Raw genomic sequence first — 15,617 nt, 5'->3', positions numbered from 1 at the left:
ACTTTAGCTAATAAGTGTTTGGTCAGCATTGCATCCCAGGGTTCCACTTAGCATTATCTTTAGCCTGTAAAATATAATTTACTGCTGCCTACAGGGGAGGGGGTATGTGGTCAAACTATAACACAGTTTATCTATTGCAATTGCATTGACAAAGTCAAAACAAAAACTGGAGTTCAGCGTTACCGAGTAACTGTGAGAGGGATCTTGGAGTCTGAGTGGACAACCAGATAAATATGAGTCAGCAGTGTGCAGCAGCAGCCCAAAAAGCGAATGCAATCCTAAGTTGCATTAACAAGGGATACAATCAAGATCAAGTGAGGTACTTATACCACTCTAAAAAGCCTTAGTAGGACCACACCTAGAGTACTGCATCCAGTTTTGGTCACTACACTATAAAAAAGATGTTGAGACTCTAGAAAAAGTGCAAAGAAGAGCAACCAGGATGATTAGACGACTGGAGACTAAGGCATATGAAGAACAGTTGCAGGAACTGGGCTTGGCTAGTCTAGTAAAGAGAAGGACCAGGGGAGACATGATAGCAGTGTTTCAATATCTGATGGGCTGCCATAGAGAGGAGGGGGTCAATCTATTTTCCAAGGCACCTGAAGGCCAGACAAGGAACAATGGATGGAAACTGAACAAAGAGAGATTTAACCTGGAAACAAAGAGAAACTTTCTGACAGTGAGAACAATCAACCAATGGAACAGAAGTTGCCCTCGGAAGTTGTGGGAGCGCCATCACTTGAGACTTTCAAGAAGAGATTGGACTGCCATTTGTCAGAAATGATGTAGGGTCTCCCGCTTGGGCGGGGGGTTGGACTAGATGACCTACAAGGTCCCTTCCAACTCTGATTATCTGTTAAGAAGGAAAATAAATAATTTCATTTATTAGATTTCTTACACTGTCTGACTCTGGGCAGCATTCAATATTCAAAACAAAAAAGTATACATCAGCATAAAAGTATACATCAGCATTCTTTGCAAACATATGTTTTGAATCCCAAGTAAAATAAAATAAAAATGTAGCTTTCTAACGCATTGGGATACTTTTGCAATCCATGCAGATACAAGCCAGTTTGCTTTAGTGGTTAAGGCACTGGACTAAGAGCAGGGGATTTTGAGCTCTAATCATTCTGGGAAGCCAGCTGGGTGCCCTTGAGCCCATCATACCCTCTCAGCCCTAGGAAGCAGGAGACAAGGTCAAAGTGCTTCTGAAAATATTGCCTAGAAAACCCCTGGCATTTGTCCTCATAGCTGCCAAGAATCAAGACTGATTTGAAGGCAAGAAAAGAAAGCATTGTTATGTGGGTATCTTGCCTTGGTAGTATTCCATTTCTTCTTCATCTAATTTCTCTTTGGTAGAGATGATGAAAGATGCCAAACAAATAAAACCAAAACACTTTTTAAAACATGAAATAGACATTAAACGGGGACAGCAACTGGTTTGAACAACATGTAATATCATTTGCAAATTTCTCCCATCCCTGAAAATGCTTACTCATCCTAACCCTTACAAAATAACGAGCAAAGTTGCTAAAAGCATCACAGCTCTTCCTTATATAAAGACCTGCACAGAAGATCACAAGAATCTATCGCTCATTAGCAAGGTCTTTTTTTTAAAAAAAAATTGTTACATTTATATGCTACCCATCTAAGGTGATTCTGGGTTTCACTACCAAGTCAGGAAAAGCAGTGTCTATACTCCCCACGAAAAGACCCAGGGCCTCTGATGAGCAAAGGGATGAAAGGAAGGTTGGGATTAAAGTGATTAATCATTTCATATCTTGCTTTCTGCACTGGCAGCTCAGTCTTAAAGTTAAAGAGAAAACCACTTAATTTGATGTGGCTTCTCTGCTTTCTCTGGAAGAATCACTTCCTCTTCTTTGCACAAAAACACTCATAAATTTTACATGGAATCTGCACCAGCTGTTTGCTCTCCAGATATGATCTGATGAATGAGGGCAATGGGATTGCTGTCCATCCCATCTGAAGGCAGCCACCGTGCTGGAATGTTGTGGACTGGCTTGCCATGAGAGAAGGGTGTATTCCAGAGAAATAAGAGGCAGCTCACTCCAGATAGTGTGAGAAGAAGTAGCTGAGACATTGCCTCCTTAATAGTTCTCAGAGAATATGCTCGATGTATACAGTAGAATGCTTTAGTCTGGCAAGATGCTGTCTATAGGTGTGGAAGAATAAAGAAATCTACTTGGAAGAATCAACAGGTGTCTTTCTTTGGTTTGGAGGGCCTCACAGCCAGGTAGAGAAGGAAAAACTTCTGCATGACAAATGTATACCAGGAGAGGAGAGGCAGGCATAGTCTTTCCCAGATAGAAAAAAAAGTTTAATGTCTCCTTGCCAAAGTGAAGATTTAAAAAAGCACCTGAAATAGTCTGTCACACCTTGATCTCAATGTTTACTTGGAAGCAAATGTCACTCACTTAAAACAAACATGTTTCTAAACAGGAATGAGCACAAAAAGCACGTTCTAATACAAGAGAAACCTCTTAATATGGACTTTTGTATTCCATCCAGCCATATCTACTTTCAGAACACATTCTTGGTCTTGGAAGAAACTCCCGTAGCTTTATGTTCAGCATTGTCCCCAAACCTGCAGTGTTGGCTTGGGAGCATATCATAGTATCCAGAGATGACAAGCTAGTCTTGAACAGGAGGTCTTCTGCTTGGAGGAAGTAAAGCCAAACGAGCTTGATGGAAAAGTTGGGTCAGCCTGTAGAGGAAGGGTAGAGAAGTAGGGGATGCTAGGAGGGAGGGGAAAGAGAATAGAAGAAAAATAAAATTAATGCCATATGCTAATTTCCTTGTGGCTTCAATACACCCCCAACCAAATTGGGATCCTTTTGTGATATTGTTTTGAAAGGCAGCCTTCAAGCTTGATTTAATCACAGATAGGCAGCTATCTGTCTGAGATAGATAGTCAGATCTGAGATAGGCAGATAGTCTGATTTTTTAATCAATCATTTCATCAATCAATGCTCACTCTGAGGGATATGGATTTTATCCCCTCACTCTCTCTTACTATTGAGAAGACACCTTTAATCTTCTGAATTTGGATGTGTTTCTCTGGCAGAAAGCAGACAATCCAGAAGAACTCACAGAGGCCAGGAAAAAGGAAAGCCACAACATTGCTCTCCTAAGACTGTGATATGAGGGAAACATTCACAAGAAGCAAGGGGAAAAATACAAGGAGGCAAGTAGGAAACTTTAGCATTGGGCATCAAGTCATTCTAAGGAAGTAACACATTTGCTATAAATACAGCATAAGATTATTTTAATTACATGTGTCTACTTTTTTTGCCTCTGACATTTATTACCTCTGAACAAACTCAGCACCTATAATGTATTGTTATGAAATTCTTAATCTTTAAATGAACTAGTATTCTCCTCATTAAAGCTTATCATAATAATGCATTTTTTCACTGTAACTAATTGCCAGCTGCTTTTCTTGGTAACTTGGATCAAATTAGTAATTGTAATAACAATCATGTTTGATTTCATTCAGCTCTTGTAAGATAGATCTATCTCCCAAGAGCTACAATTGATAGCCACATACCTTGAACTATTGTTTTAAGAAGTGGTACAACAGCATTTTCCTTTGATCAACCCATTTTTCGTTTACACATAATGAAGCACAGGTTATGTGGATCTCTATCTATCTCACACATTGAGATTAGAGGATATTAAGTACAATCATTTGTCTAAAGACATGTGGTGATAGGAGTACCTTCCAAAAACAAGATCCCAAGACCAGAAGATAGAGCCAGGATTTATTTTATTTATGCAATTTAGACGCTACACAATTTCCAATCACAGTTAAAAAAGTAAGAATACCATAAAAAAGAGAGGGATTCATAAGCAGCCTGGAAACAGATATATGCAAGAAAGAAGAAAGGAAAAATAAAAAAACCAACAGGGGCTCCACCATCAATCAACTCCAATATTTGGGAGATCAGATGGTTTTCAATAGTTTCCTGAGCATCATCAGAGTGGGAGTTACCCAGAATCCTTCTTGGTTCACACATTGTGCCATTGTCTAATTACTCATTTTCTCCACTTTCTGCCCCATATTCCTAGTTGTCTTCAGACAAGAAACTATATCTCTAGATGCTTCTTTTTCCTCTGTCCCCTACCTGGGTCAAGTCTCACTACAATGAGACACAACAGGAGGGCCGCCAAAAGTGTCTTTTTGAAGGGGATAGAACTGAACTGGCTTGCCAAAGACTCCAGCGCTCTTCTCAACTGGACCAAGATGGTCAACATCCTTTGAGACACTGAACCTGAAACACAAAAGAAAATTCACAAGGGAAAATGACAAGGACCAAGAACACCAAAACTGAGCTTTCTCGTTTCATTTTTTTAAAGATGAATGACTTTATATATTTTCTTTGAGGTTTTAATGGAGATTCTTTAAAAAAATGAACTGTCATTTAGTGTGTTATTTATATAACCTAGATTTATTATAGTAGCTCCTGACATTCAAAGTTGAACTAAATGTGTAAAAGGGTTTGCTTTACTCAATTCTTTCTAAAATATCTCAAGATTGGATCTATAACTGTCTTGATCATTGTTTTTAAACAACTGCATAATTGTTTAACAGGCACACAAAGTTAATTTCTTCAAAGTATATCAAACATTTCCTGGTGAGTTTGTTAGACAGCAATAATCATACTTAATCAAATTAAGAAACTGGGGTTTTTTTTTATTCTGAAAAAAGGTGTAACCTATCTATTCCACTAATTAATCGGCTGTAATAGGACAGCTTTATTACCCCTTATTTACACTAGCCCTGTAGAATATAAATTACACCATTCTTGTTTGGAGTTCAGATAACATGTTACACTTTAAAATACTTGGGCTCCTTATGTGTAGCTGTATTCTTCAAGATTATTAATCACTGTTAGATTATCTGTTCACCTGGCCTAATACCAGCTCCTCTTACTGACAGTGATACTCTGTAATTCCATCCTGGGATCTTTCTTTTTCCTTTAACTAAAATGGTAAAGGATTTAACATACAGTCATACAATGTTTCATGAGTCATCTGTATACATCTAAGCTAAGGTGAATGGACTCTACTGTAGACCTGTTTTTGCTTCTGATTGAAATTGTCATAGTTTCCATCTGCCTCAAGGAGAGAATTACTGGGAATCAAAAGGCATATAAATTAAATTTATTATTATGACAATTAGCACATCCAGATGCTGTGAAATACGAAGAGCCAATCTATGCGATGCAAAGGGAGAGAGACGACTACGGATCTTTTCTCTCCTTGAACCTGCTCAACAGTTTTATCAAGAAAACTCTCTGCTTGGGCCATCAATCATTGAGATGGATAAGGCTCTTGCCTTGAGCAGGGGGTTGGACTAGAACCGTGATGGCGAACCAATGGCACATGTGCCACAGGTGGCCGCAGAGCCATTTGTGCTGGCACAAGAGCTGTAGGCAAACTTACCTCACTGCGCATGTGCGTGCCTCACAGCTGATTTCAGCCTGTTTGAGGCCTTTTTCGGCCTCCCAAAGGCTTGAGGAAGGCTTCTTCAGGCTTCTACAAGTTTTGTAGGCTGAAATCTAGCCCCGTTTCGTCACTTCCAAAATGGGGCTAGATTTTGGCCTACAAAGCTTGTAGAAGCCTGAAGAAGCCTTCCTCAAGCCTTTGGGAGGCCGAAAAAGGCCTCAAACTGGCCGAAAATCAGCTGTGAGGCGCAGTGCAGGTAAGGGGGCGGCGGGGGGTGGGATTGCGCGTGCAAATGTAGGGGGGTGGGGGGGCGTGCATTGCCTTCTGGGTGCTGGCACGCGAGGACGAGCGTGCAAGCACGTGCACAATTTTTGGCACAGGAGCCCAAAAAAGTTAGCCACCACTGGACTAGAAGAATGCTAAGGCCCCTTCCAGCAATATGATTCTGTGTTCTATTGCATGTATCTAAGGAAACAGGACTGCCAGAACACAAGCTGGTACCACTGCCTTAGCGCAGGGCTCTCCAAACTTGGCAACTTTAAGACTTCTGGACTTCAACTCCCAGAATTCCTCAGCCAGCATAGTTGGCTGAGGAATTCTGGGAGTTGAAGTCCATAGGTCTTAAAGTTGTCAAGTTTGGAGATCTCTGCTTTAGCACAAGTTCAATGCTCATTGCAGGCAATGGTGCAAATGATTTCACAAGACCAGACAGAACGTTTAGACATTCAGAGTTCCATCTACAAGAATCCTACCCAACTGCAGCTTCCATGACATCTCTGGCTGCTCCTCAGGAATTGGAGATGCTTCTTTCTGTAGCCACTGATGCTGCTTCTCTTGAAGGGTTTTGTGCATGTCTTCTCGCTGCTCCTGGCTCAAAGCTTTGCAACCTTGGATCAGCTCCTCTGCCTCTGAAAAGTGTCCGAGTGGCAAGAGCACATGGAAAAGATAAAGCTGAGCCAACAGGCCATAACTTGACAGGTTCTGATTGGATGGGCAGTATAACCAGTCCCCACCAACATCTAACATCACATGAGGTTCTTCCACTTTGCTATGGAGGAGGATGCTGAAAGAGAGTATACAAATAACAGTTTAAGTCATATTTAAGACATTTATATTTCAATTGGACATGTCTTAAGACATTCAAAAGTGCCATATACAAAGTACCAGTAAGATGTAACCTCCATGCGCCCCATTGGATGCAAGATTGAAATAATTAGACCTCCTAGCTTTTATTTAAAAAAAAAGAAAGAAATGGGGAAGTTAGCAAAGTGAAGGATGTGCCTCCAGCAGAATCTATTTCCAGCAATTCTTAGGGTTTAATATGAATTCTCAGAATATTGAAAATAATGAAAAGGCTTAGTTTGACCATGTACCTATCAGGAAAAAAAAAAGACCAAGTCAGATAGTTGCATACTTCCTAAGAAGCTAGAAGATCCTGTGGTTCAGCTAAAAGAATTATCCAGTATAGGTGTGTGTATGGGAGATAACTTTTTGCAAGACTTATTACCTAGGCAAAGGAGGCCAAAACATTATTTAAGTCCCAGGAGACAAAATAATATTCAGAACTAGCTCAGGCAAAAGTCTCCCTGATTCACTGGGATATAAGACATTGTTGGGGGGAGTGATAGCACAACCAGATGTGCAAGATTCAGGTATTATGGCAAACCTCAATCAAGTGTGGCTCTAGTCTTCCTATGGAGTTGATTTTCTGGTCTTTCTACCTAATACAGGGGTCTGCAACCTTAAACACTCAAGAGCCATTTGGACCTGTTTCCCACAGAAAAGAAAACACCAGGGGCCAATAATTTAACAACAGGTGTGACTGGATGCTCCTGGCCAACTCTACGTCACTTACTCCCCCACAGTCACCTCCTGTTCTGGAATGTAGAGTGAGTCTCCATCCCACACCATCACCCTTACCTTCTCAGGCAAGGCAAGGAGTGACGGGGAGGGGAGGGGCCAGCCAGTGGTGGGATCAGCCAACTGGGAGCCGCAGCAGAAGACCGAAAGAGCCGCATGTGGCTCCAGAGCCGCAGGTTGCAGACCCCTGACCTAATGGCAGCTGGCGGTAGATGGAAAGAAAACAACTGTCCAAGATGTCAACAACTGGATTCAAGAGATGTCTTCGCTGACTTTTGAGGTGTCTTTCTATGGTAGAAATGAAAAGATAGGTTTTTGTGTGGTTTTGTTTCAATTAAAGAACTGAACCATGGGCATATTATTATAGAAATATTTTTTTCTTTTTTCCAAAGTCAATCAATTCACCACTGCCCCCAAAGGTGCAGTGCTCTCATGCCTCCAATGCCTCTAGGCCTCACAACCACTGCCAACTCCAGCATGCCAGGTGTTCCTCTGTGTCCTACTATTGTTTTTCATTTATCAATTTGGTTTCTTGCCCTCAACAAGCTGGGCAAGTCTGCTTTTGTTCATTATTATAATTATGATCTAGACAGACATTATTGTTTATTACTTTCACCTGTTAACAAGCAATTAAAAAAACAACCTAAAAATTATGTTGGACTCATGTATTGAATGATGGCTTATTTTCCCAGTATCCAAAATTGTTCTCAACATTCTGGATGTGTCAATGTGCCCAAATGTTCCTATGTAATAACATAAAGATAGGAAAACCTTTTCTTGCTATGAACTACGTTCCTGTGAAGATTATTTGGCACAAGCCAATAAAGGTTTTCTTTCTTTTCTTTCTTTCTTTCTTTCTTTCTTTCTTTCTTTCTTTCTTTCTTTCTCTTTCTTTCTTTCTCTCTCTCTCTCTCTCTCTCTCTCTCTCTCTCCCCCCCCCCCCCCACAGGATGCCAGAAATCTGCTCTTAATAGGGACCTGATGTTTCCCACCTTATTTCCCGAAGTCCATCTTATTTTCTTCCTTTGAGTATTGGTCACCTGTATGAAATCACACTGAGGATACCCACTGCAATATAGTGGACTGAGTGCATGAGAGAGAGGTTAGGTTTCACTTTGCCTGGATCATGGTCTGCACTGGTTGACCATAGCCAATCATCTCTTTTCAGCTTAACCCACCTCACAAACTTATTATGACCATAAAAATGAGGTAGCCTTGTATAAAGCATCCTGAGCTGCTTGGAGGAAAAACAAACATGACTGCAGAAAAACAATAAAAAACTCTCTAGTGTATTTAGCCAACCATGCTACTGCAAGATAATTTAAAGCGGTACATTTTTGCTTCAACAGCTAAAACAACTTAAGTACTTGCTCTCAAAAGGTTAACCTCTAAGACCACAATGATTTGAGGTTTTCTAAAAACTGGAATTGCGCCCCTACTGAAGATTAAAAACTGTCTCAGCGAGTGTAGAAAAATCTAGTCTCAACTCAATTCCTGATTTAAGCACTATTCATCTAAAAACATGACAGAATTGTTGCCTATTATTAAATTAAAAATCAGGAGTGACATGCCTGGAAGTACCCATAATTCTAGTGTAAGATTAAGTTGTAAACATTCTTGATATTTAGGTGGGAGCTATGTATACAGCCTAATATTCCTCCTTGGGGTGGAACAATATATGTTTTGCCATTCAGACGCAGAAAAAGGGGACTCACCAGAGCTCCAAAATTTTGGGAGGCCAACATTTGGGTTTGTGGTAATACTGAAGAATCCATGGGAGGACTTCTCTCCATCGATCCATTTCAGCCAAAGCTTGGATGCCAACAATACACAAAGAGCATTTCAGATCTTCAGAGTTGGATCTGCAAGTCAGATAACACTTCATATACGTGTATTGGGGTTCAATCAAAAAAAAGCAGAAAAACTGCAGTCCTATAACCAATCCAACTGCAATCTCTGCTCCAATTCTAAGTCAAGATTCACATAACCCACTAAACCACAGTTTGCTTAACCAACCACATTAGGGTTTATGACATAAATCAATCATTAAAATTCATTTTCCAGTTTACAAATCTGCTAACAGAAAGCTTGACTTCTGTACTGAGTGTGTGCTTGGTTTAGATTTGGCAATACAAGTAAATAGTCTTTGACTTATGACCAGCTGCTTAGCAACCACTCAAAATTAAGCCTGGCTCCCAAAAGGTACTTACCATCTGGTTCTGAAGTTCCAACAGCACCACATCTTGCAATTATGTGACTACTTGTCAGGGGGGCTCAGCAACCAGACTGCATTTACAACTGTTTGCAATGTCCTATACTCCCATGACTGTTTAATGACTTTTTGCCAAAAACCAGCATGTATTTCCGGTTTTGACAAAAATGCCCCATAACTAGCAATGGGTTCACTTTACAACTGCAGCAGTCACTTTACAACTGCTGCAAAAAAGGTCACAAAATTGGGTCAGTCATGTGGGTGACTGTTCTGACCAAGGCTTCCTGAGACACCAATAAACACACATTAAATCTAAAACCCTTTTATTTTAGTTCAACGGCTGTGAAATTCATAGCCGTAATGAGTGTCAACCAGTTATAAATAGTCCCCTGGAAGTCTGCCAAAGTCCTTCAGAAGAAGTCTGATAAGAATGCACCACTATCTTTCTTGAAGTGCTGCTAACAACTAAAGTACCAATTACTCTTTCAAAACCAAACTGAGCACAAATTCACCACAGAGCTTTCAGGTTCCAAACCAACCAGAGCAAACAATGTTGCTTCCTGCAAAGGTTCCTGTCCCTTTGCACTTCCTTTATATCTTATGGGAGGGGCAATCATCTCCAAGCCTTACTCCCGAGTCACCCCTTTTGTCTTAGCTGCTCTTGCCTGTTGGGAACAGGCTTCCCTTGTTCCTCTGCCTCGCTGCTGTCAGATTCTGGAGGCTCCGGAGTCAGCACACAACTCCCAGATGGCCCTGGCCCCATCTCTGTATCAGATTCAGGACTCTTGTCCAAGTCCTCCCCAGACTCCCGGACAGGCCCATTCTTCTTCCCCACTGTCCAATTATGCTGCCGTCTCCTCAGGCTGCCAGCTGACCACAACAGGTGACCACTTTATGACTGTCATGACTTATGACCATCATGGGCAAGCTCCATTACAATCCTAAGTCGAGGATTACCTTTATCGTTGCTGTTTCACTGTTTTTCTTCAGTTACATTTATTATTTTGCTGTAATACATTTATAAATTACTTTGCGGGCTTTTATATACAGGTCAAAAGACTTGGAGACCCCTCTGCCCCAAATTTAAATAATATGTCTATCATTCACTCTTTTAGTGTCCCCATATAATATATTCCCTTCATTCTTTAGACTTCCATTTCCATCCCTATTCCAGATAAATATAAATAAAAATAAATAGATATAAAGCATTCCCTTAAAAGCAGAGATAAGAAAGTAGGTTTTGCCCAACTCCAATTCTGATCAGCCCAAACAATAAATAATAAAATGGATGGGTCAAGTAGTCCAACAGCATCTAAAAAAAAATACCTGTTGTGAAGAACAATCAATTACCAGCCCGTTCTGAATGCTCACCCTTCATTCCAGTTGGCACCTACCCGTCAGAATCGCCATCGTTTTCCAAAAGGCTCTGGCAGCCTTTCTCACATCTGTCCACCGCTGCAGCAAAGTCCCTGTCCAACACCAGGAGTTCAGCCGCTTCCTCTAACAAGGAAACTGCTTGGGGTGCCGCTGGAGAGAGAAGGCTGGGCTCGCTGCTTCTTAATAGGCCCCTTGCCCTGGCGACGGCAGACAACATCACCGGCGAATCGTTCTTCATTATGGCATGGTCCTCAAAGTCAGCCCTGCTGGAAGCCTGGGAAAAATTTACACAACAGGGCGTGGATCAGTTTTGGAATTTGATTTGATGATTATTTGGATTCTCCTAATATATTTCCACGCCTAACATCACCCCGGTCCATGCAATTAGTTGCTAACAAAGAAGAGTAGAGGATTGCAACAGCTAGCACTGTGTCCTACTAAAAGATTTCACCTTGCAGTCTTCAGTACCCAAGAGAAAAAGGCCGAACAGCGATAACGATCTGCACAAAGCGAAAGGCCAGCTCCAAGTGTAGCTAGGATGGTTTATTGACTCTTGATCCTTGTCCCAAACCTTTTCCTCTCCCCTCTAATAATCCTTGCAAAAACAACCGAAACGCGCTTGCTTTCTTCACCACTGGCTGCAAAAGAGATTCCAGCAGTCCCGTCTCTGCTTCCCCGGGACGCACAGAGTGCGTTTTCTGCAGCAAAGTCCGGGTGCTTTTTGTTTTCAGTGCAAAAAATTGTAGGAACGTGAAAGGAAAAAGAAAAGAAAAAAAAGGCTGGCAGAGGAGTTCCGGACTACAAAAACCAGAAGGCTCCTCTTACAGGAAGTAGTTTAAAATGGGAGGAGCAGGAAGCGGGTTGGGATTCCTACCGTAACGCGAAACCTTAATTTGTCTTTATTTTGCGCTTTTGTTGTTGCGTTGTGCGAATACACTGTGAGGGAGGGTTCAGTGGGTCTGCTTTTTCTAAAGGTTCCTCAGATCTGATCTTTCTGGTTTTTAAAAAAAAAATTCTGCATGCTCCAATATTAATATATTTCCATTCCAGTCCCTTCCGCCCAAATTTCTAATTAGCAACTAATTAACTCAGTCTATCCTAGGTTTACCTTATTTTCTAATTTAGGTAAATTGGTTTATGTTCATAATTTGGGTGGCTAATCTGACACGAATACACACGATGGACTTTCAGTGAGATGTGTGCTTTTGAGGAACTTTTATTCTGTCTCCTCATTTTCCGTAGAAAAGAAACTGGTTTGTGTGAGATAGTAGGCTTACATGAGGTTCCCCAATTTGGGGTCCTGTTTAGTAAAAGAACCAGCGAAGTCTGGGCTGGTGTTTTTCAACTGTAGCAAGTTTAAGATATATGGATTTCAACTTTCAGAATTCTTGAGGGGGGGCGGAGTTGAAGTCCACCATCTTAAATTTCCCAAGATTGAGAAGCTCTGATTTAGGAAACTTTGTATTAAACTACCTTTGCAAGCAGTTGTTACTATCCAGAGGGATTTGGGGGGGGGGGGAATATACCATTGAGATTTTGGGGCGGTGTTGACTAGGGATTATGGGAGTTGAAGTCCAGTATATCTGAGGGCACCTGTTCTCTCCTTAAAGGCTGAGAAAAATGCAATGAAGTTTTTAGATCAGGGGTCTTCAAACTTGACAGCTTTAAGACTTGTGGACTTCAACTCCCAGAATTCCTCCTCCAGCCATGTTAGCTCAAGAATTCTGGGAGTTGAAGTCCGCAAGTCTTAAACTTGCCAAGTTTGAAGACCCTTGTTTTAGATAAATGTAGGATGTCTAGCCACTCCTCTACAAGTGAGCTGTATCTCATGAAAGTTATGTCTTTCGATATGATTTATTAATCCGGAAAGATTCAGACTCCTGATTTTTGGCTATAGTAGGCTAATATTGCTGTTCTCTTACAAGGAGTAGAAGATGCATTTGTTCTTTCTGGTCACAAGGTGTCACTCCAACCATGCGTTGCATTGAATTAAATTTGAAAATAAGAAAATAAGACTTGATCAAAATAAGACTGAGTAGCATGGATCATAGCATAGAAGATTATATTAGGTGGATTTCCATAACACACTAGCCTAAATCCCACTTTGGGCACATTATGCCAACATCCAACTCTCTGAAGAAGACACTAAGGTTGGAAAGGTGGAAGGAAAGAGTAGATGAAGACAAGCAAGATGGATGGTTTCAGTTACAGTAATGACAACCTTTAGACCTTCAATAGGTTAGAGATAAATCACCATGGAGAAAATATATGTGGTTGCTAGGAGTCTAAAATGACCAGGTGGCACAAAATCAAGTCTATGTTGTATGACTGTACGTATAAATTCAGAATACACACACACACACACACACACACACACACATATATATATCTCAAACGTTAGAGGTGTTACGTGAACACAATTTCAGAGTGCTAATGGACTTCAAAGAAAGGAGGAGCACTTTTTCCTCAATGTTATGGTATTACTTTAGAGTCTCAGTTTATTCACCAATGCTGAGAATGACCGAGGGGATTTTGGAGAAACGATGACTATTTGGGAAAACCTGAATTAAGTCCAGGATAGGAAGAAAATATTAGAAAGAAACTCTAACTAGTTTTGCCTTAGCTCCCTGCAGTAGAAGGGGAAAGGAGGGAGTATATTGTGAGGCTTCAAGATGAATGCCAGCTCTTCAAACTGGAGCCAGATCAGGAAAAAGATTCTACAAAGAATAATGAAAGTCAACTGAATTGATACAGGTTATCATAACAGAATTTGAAAGGCTGACAGGATTTTCCATCCCTCCTCCTTATACTCTTCTTTTTTATTTTTTCTTCCTGTTTTTTGCTTAAGTCATGTTTTGCTAACTGCTATGGCCTAGTCCAAGATTATCTCTGTGGCTCTTGAGAATAAGCCAGATGTGTGCTTGTCAATAAGATCCTGCAAAATATTATCAGGATTATACTTTGCTTGGAGAATTAGAACTGATCAACCTTTTCCTAATTGTTTAGCAGGTCGGAATCGAACTCCTGGCAGTCAGCAGAATTAGGCTGAAATACTGCATTCTAACCAAAGAATGCAAAACTAACATGCTGCAAAGGAAAGAAAAACCATTGCCTCAGGCATAACTTGTAGCCAAATTAGCCAAAGAGATAATCCTAGAAAATAAAGTAAGTACTGCATGATCCAAGTATAGATTTTTGTGAATGGCTGTACCAACAACAGCATCTGTTTTGTGAGACAACATGACATGCTCTCAAAATTCCAAATATATCTTTAAGGGCATTTTGCATAGTTTCTCATCCAATCCAGCCAAAAGTTAACATATCTTTAAAACATATCAATTGCAGAGAAATAAAGCTATTGCATGTGTTAAATTTTCCCACTGGGATCAATCACTGCCAGTGTAAAAGAAGAATTTTGTGTAACAGACAGATTGGCATTCAATATTTCGAATACAAGTTCATTTCATAAAAGGTACTGACTCACCTTAATTGTAGAACCATCAATCCAATTGAGAATTTTCTAAAATAGTGCTATTGAAGAGATTAGTGACATTTTCTGTCATGCCTGATAATTGTTTTGCACTAATACAATAAATACTGCAGGGAATGCAGATTTTCCCATTTCCTATATTGTCCTACAGAGTGTAGTGTGGGACCGCACAAAATCAATTGCTTGATTTTCGTGACACCTAGATTAGTAATCTAATATTAGAGTCTGAAATAGGAGCAGGTGAATATTATCATCAGCACAATCACATGGTAAGCCGCACAAGGCCAGATGTTCCTTTTGGAAAGACAAAAGGATCCCTGGGGGGGAAAGGTTGGGAAAGAATGAGCTAAGCTAAGGAGACCCACTTAGAATAAAGTAGTTCAAAATACAGCAATAGACTTATATACTGCTTCACAGTGCTTTACAGCCCTCTCTAAGAGGTTTACAGAGTCAGCATATTCCCCCAGCCCTCTGGGTCCTCGTTTTACTGACCTCGGAAGGATGGAAGGCAGAGTCAACCTTGAGCCTGGTAAGGTTTGAACTGCCAAATTGCAGTCAGCAGAAGTAGCCTGCAGTACTGAATTCTAACCACTGCGCCACCACAGCTCTTATGCTACATTTTAATATGTTTAATATTAATATTAAAATTTAATATTTTTCACCTAAGCACAACATTTTATATTACTTTGAAAGAAAATCATGATCAGCCTTTAAAATTTTACTCAATACTCCCAAAGGTGATTTCCAAAAGGCAACTGGACTTTCTTGATTTTTTCTTTGAAAATGTTTCACTTCTCATCCAAGAAGGTTCTTCAGTTCTGCTTCTTGGATGAGATGAGCCAACCAGGTTGTAAGTTTGGAACAACCATGTCCTAGATAATTGAGAATTTCCACAGACACTGGGTACTGATTGCATTGTACTTATCTCCTCCATTAACCCCATATTTTTGAAGTTAAAAGCACAATTTTCTTTCCATGCATGATTTCCACCTTTACCTGTCCACCTGTTTTTAGCTGCTTTTATGTTGTTTTCTAGTTTTGCACACCACCCAGAATCTATTGGAACATTTTTAACATTTTAATTTATTTGTTTATCAAATTTAGGTACCCCTCATCCTCTCAGAGTGACTCATACATTGATATGGAAACCTGGGCCATAGATTGAATACAGAAACCAACATCTGTTGGTCAACTGAAATCAGACTG

The 15,617-nt window shown here is 40.4% G+C and overlaps 1 protein-coding gene across 2 annotated transcripts; it reads right to left on the bottom strand.

Moving 5' to 3' along the window:
• Positions 1–2,396: 2,396 nt before the first annotated feature.
• On the bottom strand, positions 2,397–11,723 carry PEX26 (peroxisomal biogenesis factor 26). Of its 2 annotated transcripts, XM_026678666.2 has the most exons (6): positions 11,373–11,723; positions 10,939–11,195; positions 9,048–9,194; positions 6,225–6,535; positions 4,149–4,295; positions 2,397–2,759 (listed from the first exon to the last, which is right to left on the bottom strand). In XM_026678666.2, exons 2-6 carry the CDS (start codon positions 11,157–11,159, stop codon positions 2,656–2,658), a joined length of 930 nt encoding a protein of 309 aa, XP_026534451.1. In that variant the 5' UTR covers positions 11,160–11,195; positions 11,373–11,723; the 3' UTR covers positions 2,397–2,655. The 2 variants fall into 2 exon arrangements, with proteins under 2 accessions (XP_026534451.1, XP_087824796.1); XM_087968670.1 differs by lacking the exons at positions 2,397–2,759; positions 4,149–4,295 and adding an exon at positions 4,303–5,158.
• Between the last annotated feature and the right edge of the window lie 3,894 nt (positions 11,724–15,617).

The sequence above is a fragment of the Notechis scutatus genome, chromosome 6 (assembly GCF_049901735.1).
Source record: "Notechis scutatus isolate UNSWTSFEM ecotype Mainland chromosome 6, rNotScu1.2, whole genome shotgun sequence".
Classification (NCBI taxonomy): Eukaryota; Metazoa; Chordata; class Lepidosauria; order Squamata; family Elapidae; genus Notechis; species Notechis scutatus.
This window is presented reverse-complemented; position numbering and strand designations above follow the sequence as displayed.

Coding starts and splice junctions, on each gene's coding strand:
- PEX26 (XM_026678666.2), bottom strand. CDS start 11,159: ATGAAGAACGATTCGCCGGTGATGTTGTCTGCCGTCGCCAGGGCAAGG. Junction 6,536..9,047: donor CCCAAAATTTTGGAGCTCTG/GTGAGTCCCCTT, acceptor ACTCTCTTTCAG/CATCCTCCTCCATAGCAAAG. Junction 4,296..6,224: donor GTCATGGAAGCTGCAGTTGG/GTAGGATTCTTG, acceptor TTTGTGTTTCAG/GTTCAGTGTCTCAAAGGATG.